Source organism: Talpa europaea (genome assembly GCF_964194135.1).
Source record: "Talpa europaea genome assembly, chromosome: 1".
Lineage (NCBI taxonomy): Eukaryota > Metazoa > Chordata > Mammalia > Eulipotyphla > Talpidae > Talpa > Talpa europaea.
In genome coordinates this window covers 11,219,183-11,231,576 of record NC_140073.1, presented here as the reverse complement: position 1 = coordinate 11,231,576, position 12,394 = coordinate 11,219,183, and the positions used below count along the sequence as shown (strand labels likewise).

The window sequence follows — 12,394 nt, the reverse complement described above, 5'->3', positions numbered from 1 at the left end:
TTTATCACTGAGGCACAACAATTATCAACATGTCTGATACATTTCTTGGATGCCAACATTTTTGATGATATGTAGTGATGTACAGAAGACATGAATGAGATATATTTATTGTGAAATTGTCTGTGTTCATATAGGGTGACATATTTTATTTTTTAAAAAGATTTATTTATTTATTTATGAACAGACTAACTGTGGTGTAGGCCAGAGGAGCAGGGGTGAATGGATTCAATGGAGACAGAATGGGGAGAACAGGCAGATTTACTGCAATACACTTCTAAGTGGAATGCGGGTGAGGTAGTAGAAGTCTGCCTAGCCTGCCTGGCCAGGGTTGAACTCATGCCATAGTAGTGATAGCACTGAGACTTACCCCTACACCACTAGGGAGGCCCCACGTGACATATTTTAATAATTGATTTTATTAATAAAATTTTAGTGAAATGTAAACTTACAGAGAAATGAGACATATATGGTTCAAATTCACAAGTTGATAAAAACTTGCTGAGAGCAAAGACTATCATAGTTACTCTATGATCATTAAGTGAGAATCTGTACTTCAAAAATTTTTCCTTCTTAGTTTAAGCAAGAATTCAAACAACATATTTTTTTTTTCTATGAGATGTACTAATACTATTCTTTAAAATTTGAATTAGTTAAGGATAGAAAAATTCCCTTATTTCTATACCATTTATATGCTGCACACTTTATTGAATTTATTCATCTTCCTTTACACTTCAATTCATGCATTCACTTTTTATCATCAACTAGATATTATTCTGCCTTGTAAAAACTAGTGTAAGCTTATTGGCAAATATTCTATGAATTTTGGCTTTTAAATTTACAAATTGAAAGTTCTGCCTGACAATGTAATATATGTTTTTATTTGAGTCATCACACTTATTAATGAGTTAGCAACCTAATTAATCACATAATTAACTCATAATTAATCACACTCATTAATGAGTTAGCAACCTAACTCAAGGTAGAGATATGTGTAATATGAAATGGTTCTAAAGCCTACAAGGTGATTTGGAAATGTGGTGCAGTCATTGTTATCTATCATTCAAGTGTTCAGTGACCCACTGTTAAAGCCAGTATACAATGAGATGCCATAATTTTACAGGCACAGTATTGCTATTATGTATAGTATGTAGAAATGAGCAGCTAATATATAAAATTATCAGAATTGAGTTATCACTAATGAAAAAAATATATGCAGTCTGCCCAGCAACATCACTGGCTCAATAAATGACAACTACTAGAGTCAACTTTCCTTTCTATTATCACTGTCTCTATGCACATAGCCAGAGCAGTTAAACTGGTTATGGTCTCTGATACATCTGTTATAATGATCTCTGCATTTTTTCAGTTCCTGCATTTTAAAAATAAGGATGGTGGCATTGCTTATTTCTTTGGATTATTAAATAATTACTCTTTAATAGCAATATATATATTACTATTTCTTACATATTTTATTAGAAGGAAGATTGAGAATAATTCTCATGAGGGAATGAGGCAAAACCACATTCAATTTGTTAGATTTTTCCAACCATATAGTGAGTGGTCCTGGGCAAAATTTTGTGCACTTGTTCCATTAATGCAAAATCTAGATTCATACCAGCTAATTTTATCTTAACACCAATAGTTATATTTTGCTATTTTGGACTGTTAGTTAAATCAATGTCTCAGAACAAAATAAGAAAAATAGAAGCATTAGATTAGAATGCTAGGAGCAATCAGGAAATATATTATCCTAATTGATATCTAGAAAGTCAGTTTAACCATGACTCAGTAAGTAATAACCGAGGCCCTTAACTCATTTGTGTCTTTCTGAAGAGATTTTGATATGCCATAACTTTCTCATGGCATTTTTCACTTCTGCATTCCTCAGTGTGTAGATGAGTGGGTTGAGAAAGGGTGTTCCAATAGTATAAAATACTGTCACCATCTTGTCCATGGGGAATGTGGTTGGAGGGCGTGTATATATGAATATACAAGGGCCAAAGAATATGATCACTACAATGATGTGGGATGTGCAAGTGGAGAGAGCTTTTTTCCTGCCTTCGGCACTGTGGTTTTTCAGTGAATGCAAGATAACAATGTATGAGATCATCAGAATCGTAAAACTGCTTAAGCAAATAACTCCACTGTTAGACACCAGCAGCAAGTTAATCACAAAAGTGTCCATGCATGCAAGTTTCAGCAAGGGCTGCATATCACAACAATAATGATCAATCAAATTGGGTCCACAGAATGACAATCTCAATGCCAGAATGATCTGAGCAAAAGAATGTACAAATGACCCTATCCAGGCAAAAATAATCAGGATGATGCAGACCTGTCTCCTCATGATGGTTGGGTAACGTAAGGGCTTACAGATGGCCACATAGCGATCAACTGCCATGAGGATGAGAACAAAGACTTCCATGCAGCCAAAGAAATGTAGTGCAAAGATTTGGGTCATGCACTCATTGTAAGATATGGTCTTTTTAGAAGAGAGAGCATCCACAATGAGCCTTGGGGCTGTGGATGTTGAAAAGCAGGAATCAGCAAGGGACAAATAGAATAAGAAGAAGTACATGGGGCTTCTGAGTGTCTGACTGCACTTGATGGTCACAATAATGAGCAAATTGCCCACGACTGTTCCCGCGTAGAAAATGAAGAAGACAACAAACACCATTTTCTGCCTCACAGGGTCTTGTGTCAATCCTAACAGGATGAACTCAGTGACACTGTTATTTGACTGCATTGTTTCAGTTAATAACCTGAAAGAGCTGGTTGGTAACAGTTAATCTGTAAAGAAATGATTTGAAAAGAATTCTAGTATTAGAGGTAAAAAGCTTGATTTTGAAAGCATTACTTATGAATATGTCTTTTTAAAAAATAAACCAGAACTTGCAATATTTAATGGATCTGTATCCCTGATAACTTTAGAAAACAATTAAATATATAAGTATTGAGAAAAATAAATGAATTTTAGGCATAAGAATATTGGCTAAGGGCACTTGGTTTATGGGTAGATAACATCCTGAGCTGTGAATTTCTTTTTTGGGTTTCATAAATTTGGATAGCTTGCAGCAAAAATAGAGAAAACTTATTCATAGTTTACCTAAATATGTTTCCACATTTTTGAATCTGTACTCCGATTATAACTTGTCTTCTAGCAAATGTTCTGAACTTCAAGGGATAATTGTAGAACATTGGTAGTGTCTTCTTAATAAACCTAAATGCACACACAGCTATGAGAGAGAGGAAGGAAAAGCATACTTCATTTTACTTTATAATTCTGTCTTTTTAAATTGAACCAATATTACTTTACCATATTATATATGAAAGAGGGACTATGAGTTGAGAATTGACACATATAGGAACTATATCATGGTTATCCCTAAAACAAAATTTTAACAATGAACCTCCAGTCAGTTGGTTCATTCATTCTGAAGACTTAATTTATCTTTTACTTTGACTTGGTTTCCTTTTTGTTTATCTATGAAACAATTGCAGTTGTTTAGAATTCTAAATTCAACTTCCATCACTAATTTTTGTGTTTTTAAAATTATATTGTGTTGTCCAAATTAATTCTTTCCCTTACTCATTTTTCTAGATCAACATACCAGACAAGAGATACTGACACTAAAATGATGGAGAAACAGAGTGAGAACACTTGCTAAGAATATAATATTCTTCCACATTTATATAGGATTTAGAAAATGACCTGAAGAAACTCCAACTGACAGCCAAAACACTTCAATGAATTCCTTAGATCTAATTCTTGAATGCCCCACCCCCTGATTTAAGTAAGGGAAGATTAATATGGAGAGGAATTAATGTCTATTCATATATATATATATATATATGACAAATTGATTTTGTTACTCTGACAAATATTCTCCAGATTATAGATCTTTAAGTAAAATCATAATGACAAATTGGTATTATAAATAGTTGTATGCTAGTCAAAGCCATATTTCCTTAAAAGTGAATGGATTTTAGACACCAATCTTTAAAAAATGCAGCTCAAATGCATAATAGGCTAAAACAAAAGAACCTGATTTCAAAAGAAACCCCTCTTCTCATTAAAAATAATTAAACAAATGAAAAGATGCTCAATTTAATTTACATTCAAAAAGATGGCAATTTTTTTTTTTTACCTATCAAGTTAATGAATTGGTCTTTTTGAGAAATGTATTTTAATAAATAATAATGAAATGACGTGGAGGGTTTGAGGTCAAAATAAGGGGTGTGCAATTGTATGGGGAATATAACCAAGATGAAAATGCATATATTGTGCAAAAATGAAAAATGATGTAAGAATTATATAAAAAATAAGAATAAATAAATAAATAAATTAAAAAATGATGTGGAACAATCCCACACATTTTGGAATGAATTCACATGAGCCTAATCTCTTAAAGAGTGATTTTCAACATTGATGATATTACACTGGACATAAACATTAGTCCAGTGATTCCATTTGGTGCAGATAATCTCATTCACAAAGCCAATTTTTGTAGCCCTTTCCATGGTAGCAAAAGATAGGAAAGAACTTCAGTGCCCTTCAGAAGGAAGCTGAATGAATCAGGGGTGGTAATTCATGCAATCAACCCAAATTAAGCAGTGTTACATGCAAAGACTTCTCAGAGATGTTGTAAATTGAAGCTCAGAACTGTATGGTAATATCCCATTAAAAGCAGGCTAATACACAACACACACATTCTCATACAAAATAATTGTGTTTAGGGGAGTGCACAATAGCATGATATTTGTGCAGCAGGTGGGCATCTGCATTTTGGTATCAGATATGAGAGAATGGCCTAACTTACAAAATATTTCCTTGGTTTTATACTTGAACATATGTCGCAGTCATGCTGCATTAAAATAAACATTTCAAATTATCACCTTAAGAGATGAATCTGTTACTATATATAATTGACTGATCATGACAATCTTCTGATGTAGCCTGGAGAGACATCAAGATTCTTAGGGCAGTGTTAAGGTCTAGGAGTTTAAGTAGGATGATGAGGCAGGTATTGGGTCAGTTCAGGAACTCAGTGCTCTTCATGATGTCATACCCACCGCGCTGCCATTACCTGTACATCCACAGCAGACGTATATTTTCCAAATATGCACTTTGCCTAATACTCAACAAACAGAAGTGAAAACAAAGTCATAATTTTAACAATTAAGTAATGCATATATATGTACATATATGTGTGTATATGATTAAATATATTATATATAAGATGTATTATATATAATGTATGATATTACTATATTATTCTAATATGTAAACTTAATTGTATTGTATATAATATATAGTGATCATACAAAATGCACATTTTTATATGGCTGATATAGGAATACATTAGAATGAAGAAATATAAAAAATATAATTTTTATCTACTCACTGCAGGATTTAAGCATGTAGAAAGAATATGTGATTAATAAAAAATATTGAATGAATGAAAGAATTAAAGTTTCCTATAGACACAATTCTACAGTATTTGGAACTGTTCTATATTTAGTTAAAATTGAGAAGGGAAGCCTGCATCCTACTATAGCAAACTCATCACCTCCACGGAGCATTCCCTGTAACACTCAAAACACTCAAATGTTATTTGTATTTGCGCATCTCTCACACCATTGTCTACCAACAGACCTTACCTAGTAGTGGCTATTTCTACCAGGAACAGCTGAGTATGCCTTTTATTTCATCTTCCAATTTAAATTGTAGCACTCTAGAAAATTTCTTAAACTTTTTGTCCTTCCAAAAAAATGCCTTTTTTGATATTAGATGAGCACTGTGACATTGATTGGGTTCATTTTCTCTAAGTATGAAATGCAGTTAAGCACTTTTCATAGCAACTCATTAAAAGGCTAGGATGTCAAGCTGATAATTTCTTCCAAATATCATTTAGACACCCTTTACTCAAATGAGAATTTAATAGAGTTTTGAATACTCTGTCTAAATTATCGGTAGCCAGGATCACTTTGATGTCACATCAAGGCTTAGGCACTCATCTGCATGCCAGCAGTTAGGCTAAGATGGTCCCACTTTCCTCACACACTTTCTGAAATCCACTCCCACACAGGATTTTGACTGGATATACTTCTCAGATAGGACTGTGACTGGGCAATGCTTTTCTTGTGCCTTCCCTGGAGCAGTATTTAAAGATGCATGATGCAAAATAAGGAGTCTGGGGAAGGTCATTCCCTAAAGTGTCCTGTCCCTCCCAATTAAGGAACATGAGACAGATGTGATCAAAGTTAATCTTCAATTTGTCTTATTACATAATGAATAAGAAGGATTGCCAATTCTTCCAATTAAAATGTGCAATATTTTTCTCTACTCAGTAGGGTACCTTTCATTTTAATGATAGTTTCTTTTACTGTGTAAAGATTTTAGATTGATACAGACTCATTTGCTTATTTTTGCTCTTTCCCCCTTGCCATTGGTGTCAATCCCCAAAAGCTATCCCGGGAACCAATGTCATGAAGTGTTTTGACTATTTATTCTTTTGGTATTTGTGTGTGTGGTGTGAGATAGAGGTGTACTTTCATCTTTCCTTGTGGCCGTTAAGTTTTTTCAGAATTATTTTTTGAGAAGACTTTCATTTCTTTCTTGCATATTTTGGGTTGTATTGCATAAATTAACTATCCTTATAAGTGTGAGCGTATTTCTGAGCTTCAATTCAAGTAATGACTGATAAAGGGTGTGGTCTGAGTGAGCAGCATGCACATTCTCCATCTCAAGGCACCAGCAGAAGACTCACTGTTCTCCATCCTTTAATATCCTAATCATAATATCATAATGGCCTTGCATGCCTCTCCTACTTTCAGACTTTTCCAGTCGAGTCAGTTCTTATACTGTAGCTACAGTCATCATTCTAAAACCCAGTCACATTGCTTCACTCACTAGCAAAAAAAAAAAAAAAAAAAAAAAAAGTTTTTTATTTTCATCCCCAAACATTCAGCATTGAGTTCTTTTAAAATATTTATTTTATTTATGCATACAAGATCTGGGGTACAGGCCAGAGGTGCAGGGTGGGTGGGTGAGAGGATTCACCAGAGACAGAGTGGGGAACAGACGAGGCAGATTGACTGAAGTACACTGCTGAGGAGAGCAGCGGGCAAGTCAGAAGAGGTCTGCTCTGCCATATGGGTTGCTCCTTGGCTGGCCGGGGATTTGAACTTGTGCTGTAGAGGCAGTGACAGTTTCATAGGTCTCATCTTAATCCCTTGCGCCACCAGGGAGGCCAAAATTGAGTAATTGAGTTTTTTTTTTTTTTTTATAGAGGCATGCTTTTATTTATTTATTTATTATATTTGTTTGTTTGTTTTGTTTATACATGCACTGGGTACAGTCAGAAGCGTGGGAGGGTGAGAGAATTCACCAGAGCCAGAGCGGGGAGCAGAGCAGGCAGAAGGACTGAAGTACACTGCTGAGGGGAGCAGCGGGTGGCAGGAGAGGTCTGCGCATCATGTGGGATCCTCCTCCGGTGGCCGGGGAGCAGCCGGGGATCGAACCGGCACTGCAGAGGCTGCGGGCAGCTTCGCAACCCAGCGCTCAACCGCTGCGCCACCGGGGAGGCCCAGTAATTGAGTTTTAATAGGACTAGGGAAGCCTTTCTGATCATCCCTGTTAATGTCTCTCCAGTTTCATATCTTGTTATTTAGGCTTTTACTAATTCATTGTTAAGCAAGCTTTCTAACACTTGGTGGTGGTTCAACAGATCACTATTAATTTAGTAGAATAGTTGTCATAACCATATTGAATTGATCAGATTTCCTCCATCCTCTTTTTCAACTCTTGGTTTTTGAAATGTTTTACCTTCCTGAGAATGCAGCTGGTCCAACTGATGCTTATTCCCTCTGCTGATTTCTTTTAATCCTTTTGGTGGAATTTTTGATGTCTTTACTTGGAAGTCTTTTTTCACCCCACAAGTCTTTGCTCTTGTCCCTCAAATATACTTTTATAGGATCCAGATGTTATCATTTTAAACAGAGGGTTTTCATAATCTGCCCCCTCCTGGGATTTCTCAGTAGATCCTACCGGCTGGTTTCTTTGTCACTGAGGCAACAATTATCAACATGTCTGATACATTTCTTGGATGCCAAAATTTTGGATGCTACATCAAGACGTACAGAAGGAATGAATGAGGAGTATTTATTGTGAAATTTTGTATGTAGATGGAGTGATATATTTTAATAAGTGTTTTTATTAAAGAAATTTTAGCAAACAGTAAGCTAACAGAGATGGTAAGCTAACAAGATGATAAAAACTTGCTGAGAGCATAGACTATCACAGTTACTCTATGTCATTAACTGAGAATTTACTTCAAATATTTTTTAATTCTTGATTTAAGGATAAATTCAAACAAAATATATTTTATCTATGAAATGTAGTTACTATTCTTCAAATTTTGAATTGTTAAAGGATAGAAATAAATTCCCTTATTTTTATACCATTTATATGCTCTATTCTTTATTGAATTTATTCATCTTCCTTTACACTTCAGTTCATACTTTCACTATTTATCATCAACTAGATATTATTCTGCCTTGTAAAAACAACTGGTCAACTATCAGGCAGTAATTTTATGCCTTTTGGAGGTTTAATTACAAGCTAAATCTTTTGCCTGACAATGTAATATATGGTTTTTGTTTTTTTAATTTGAGTCATCATACTTACCAATGGGTTAGAAGCTTAAGCTGGAGACATGTGCAATGTGAAAAGTTTCTAAAGCCTAAAGGAGATTTGGAAATGTGGTGCAATTATTTTTATTTATCATGCAGGTGCTCAATGACCTGTTATTTAAAGCCAGTATGCAATGAGATGCCATGATTTTACAGGCACAGTATTGTTATTATTTATGATATGTGGAATTGAGCAGATAATATATAGAATTATCAGAATTGAATTATTTCTAATGAACAAATACATACACAGTCTGCCCTATAATATCATTGGCTCAATAAATGACAACTACTAGAGTTGACTTTTCTTTCTATTATAACTCTCTCTATGCACATAGTGGTTAAGCACAAAGCCTTAGCAGTTAAATTGGTAATGATCTCTGAATATAAATGTTATAATGATCTCTCCATTTTGTCAGTTCCTCCACTTTCAAAATAGAGATATTGCAGTACTTATTTCTTTGGATTATAGATGATTACTCTTTAATAACAATGTATTTTACTATTTCTTATATATCTTATTAGAAGGAAGACATGAAGCATACACACAAGGGAAAGAGGCAAAACAAACATTCAATTTGTTAGATATTCCAACTATACAATAGTGGGCCTGGCCAAGGTTTTCCCATTTCTTGCACTTGTTTCTGTTCCATTCATGCTGAGTCTAAAATTGCAGCATCTACTTTTTGTCTTTATCCCACTATTTTTTGCAAAAATCCTTCAAAATGTCCTTTCAACTATTAAATTTGTTGAATCATTTGCCACAGAAGAATGTAAGGAAGATAGGTACATTAGATAACATTGCATTGGGCAGTCAGGAAATACACTCTCATATTTGATATCTTAGTGATTCTGTTGAACCATGACTCAGTAAGTAATCATCAAGGTCTTCATTTCATGTTTGATTTTCTGATATAATTTTGATATGCCATAACTTTCCCATGGCATTTTTCATTTCTGCATTCCTCAGAGTGTAGATGAGTGGGTTGAGAAAAGGTGTTCCAATAGTATAAAATACTGTCACCATCTTGTCCATGGGGAATGTGGTTGGGGGGCGTGTATATATGAATATACAAGGACCAAAGGATAAGATTACTACAGTGATGTGGGAAGTACAGGTGGAGAGAGCTTTTTTCCTGCCTTCGGCGCTGTGGTTTTTCAGTGAATACAAGATAACAATGTATGAAATCATCAGAATCACAAAACTGCATGTGCAAATAGCCCCACTATTAGACACCAATAGCAGGTTAATCACATATGTGTCCATGCATGCAAGTTTCAGCAAGGGCTGCAGATCACAACAATAATGATCAATCAAATTGGGTCCACAAAATGGCAATCTCAAGGCCAGAATGATCTGAGCTATAGAATGTATAAAAGACCCTATCCAGGCAAAACTAACCAGGATGATGCAGACTTGTCTCCTCATGATGGTTGGGTAACGCAAGGGCTTACAGATGGCCACATAGCGATCAGCTGCCATGAGGATGAGAACAAAGATCTCCATGGCACCAAATAAATGTATTGCAAAGACTTGAGTCAGACACTCATTGTATTGTATGCTCTTTTTTGTTGAAAAAGCATCCACAATGAGCCTTGGGGCTGTGGATGTTGAAAAGCAGGAATCAGCAAGGGATAAATAGAGTAAGAAGAAGTACATGGGGCTCCCGAGTGTCCGACTGAACTTGATGGTCGCAATAATCAACAAATTCCCAACCACAGTTCCCAGATAGAAAATGAAGATGACAGCAATTACCATTTTCTGTCTCTTAGGATCTTGAGTCAATCCTAACAGTATGAACTCAGTGACATTATTTGGCTGCATTATTTCTTGCGATGCAGAGAAATAGTCAATCTGTAAAGGAAAAACTTAATGAAATAAAGACTACATTTGGTGGTCAAGTATATATAGCTGATTATGTAAATGATACTAACAATGGGCAAATTATGTTTTCTTAAAAAAATGAAATCAAAATATTTGCACTGTCCACATATCTGATCTTATGAAAACAGCAAATTAAATGAACAATTGAATGACTATCAGGCATAATAAACTTTAATTTAGGAAATTTATTATGAATTGTTTCCTAAATAGAAGTCATTTGTAGTTTTAGCAAGAACCTTTTGTGGCAAATGCAAGGAAAACCTATGCATGATTTACCTAAATGTGATTCCACATTTTTTGACTAATGTAGTCCAGGTGTAAAATATTTTATAGTAAATATACCAGATATTCAAGGAATAAGTGTGGAAAGATTTGTGGTATGTTCTTTAATAAATCTAAATGTACCCACAAAACTCAAATTCACAGAGAGATTAAGAGAGAGAGAGAGAGAGAGAGAGAGAGAATAAGCAATGGACAGTCAGTTGGCCCAATTGTGCCTATCACAATATTTATTTTTATTTATTGCCTTCACTATCTTTATTTCCTTTCATCTTATCTCTTAAACATTTCCAGTAGTTATACTTCTAAATTTAGTTTCAATCATTAAAATATATGTTTTTAAAAATTATACTGAATAGCTAAAATCTACCAGTTATTAATTATTTTTCATAGTTTTCAATATATTTTCTTAAGACAGAAATAGATATTGAGACTAAAGTGATAGATAAATATTATGAGAACATTTATCTTAGAATAGTTTTTCAATTTCACACATATGCTTAACACCGGGGATTTAGGACATGAACTCAGGAAATTCTATGTCATAGACAATAATTTTCAATAGTGTTCTTGGAATCTATAGACTTGAATGAACCATCCCCTGTGCCTTCAGTAAAAAAAAGATAAAAGATATAAAGGGAACTAATATTTACTCATCTATATCAATCAAGGGGAAAATTATTTTAAGTATCTTATCACATATTCTCCAAATAATAGCATAGTTAAAAGTGTAAGGTAATTGGTAAATTTATAAAATGTATTTACAACATATAGACTATACAAGAGCATAATTTACTTAAAGATAAATGACTTCAGAGATTTTTTTTTAAATGCAACAAGAATATATAATGAGAAAAATTATTTCAAATGAGAGCTTTCTTATTAAAAAGAATCAAGCATATGAAAATATGCTAAATCTCGTTCACAGTGAAATACATTCAAATGTAAATTTCAATTAGATATCTTTTTCACCTATCAGGTAAGTAAAGCAGTACTTCAATAAGTGTGTGCTTTAAAAAATAGTACTAAAAATTAAAATTACAGTGATGGCACATATCAAAAAAAAAAAAAAAAAAAACAAGCAACAACAAAAGATGGCGAGGATGCAGTGAAAAAGGAACTCTCCTACAATGCTGGTGGGAGTGCAAACTGGTCCAACCACCTTGGAAAGCTGTCTGGAGGTTCCTCAGTCTACTAAAAATAAAGGTACCATACAAGCTGGCAATTCCACTACTAGGGATCTACCCAAAGAACACAAAAACAGTGATTCAAAGGAGCACCTGTACACCTATGTTTACTGCAGCACTATTTACAATAGGTAAAACCTGGAAACAACCCAAATGCCCAAAAATAGATGACTGGATTAATAAGATGTGGTATACATACACAATAGAATATTATTCAGCAATCAAAAAAGATAAACTCATGCCATTCACAGCAACATGGATGGAGCTAGAAGGAATTATGCTCAGTGAAATAAGCCAGAAGGAAAAAAGAAAAATATCAGATGGTTTCACTTAAAACAGGAATATAGGG

General features: G+C 34.2%; 2 protein-coding genes across 2 annotated transcripts; both read right to left on the bottom strand.

The window, feature by feature from the left end:
- Positions 1-1,813: 1,813 nt before the first annotated feature.
- LOC311171289 (olfactory receptor 4C11-like) lies at positions 1,814-2,746 on the bottom strand (the record flags this gene model as incomplete). Its single annotated transcript, XM_084234015.1, has 1 exon — positions 1,814-2,746. One exon carries the CDS (start codon positions 2,744-2,746, stop codon positions 1,814-1,816), a length of 933 nt encoding a protein of 310 aa, XP_084090141.1.
- A 6,843-nt stretch (positions 2,747-9,589) lies between these two features.
- Positions 9,590-10,519, bottom strand: LOC311170666 (olfactory receptor 4C11-like; the record flags this gene model as incomplete). Its single annotated transcript, XM_084233042.1, has 1 exon — positions 9,590-10,519. One exon carries the CDS (start codon positions 10,517-10,519, stop codon positions 9,590-9,592), a length of 930 nt encoding a protein of 309 aa, XP_084089168.1.
- Positions 10,520-12,394: the final 1,875 nt, after the last annotated feature.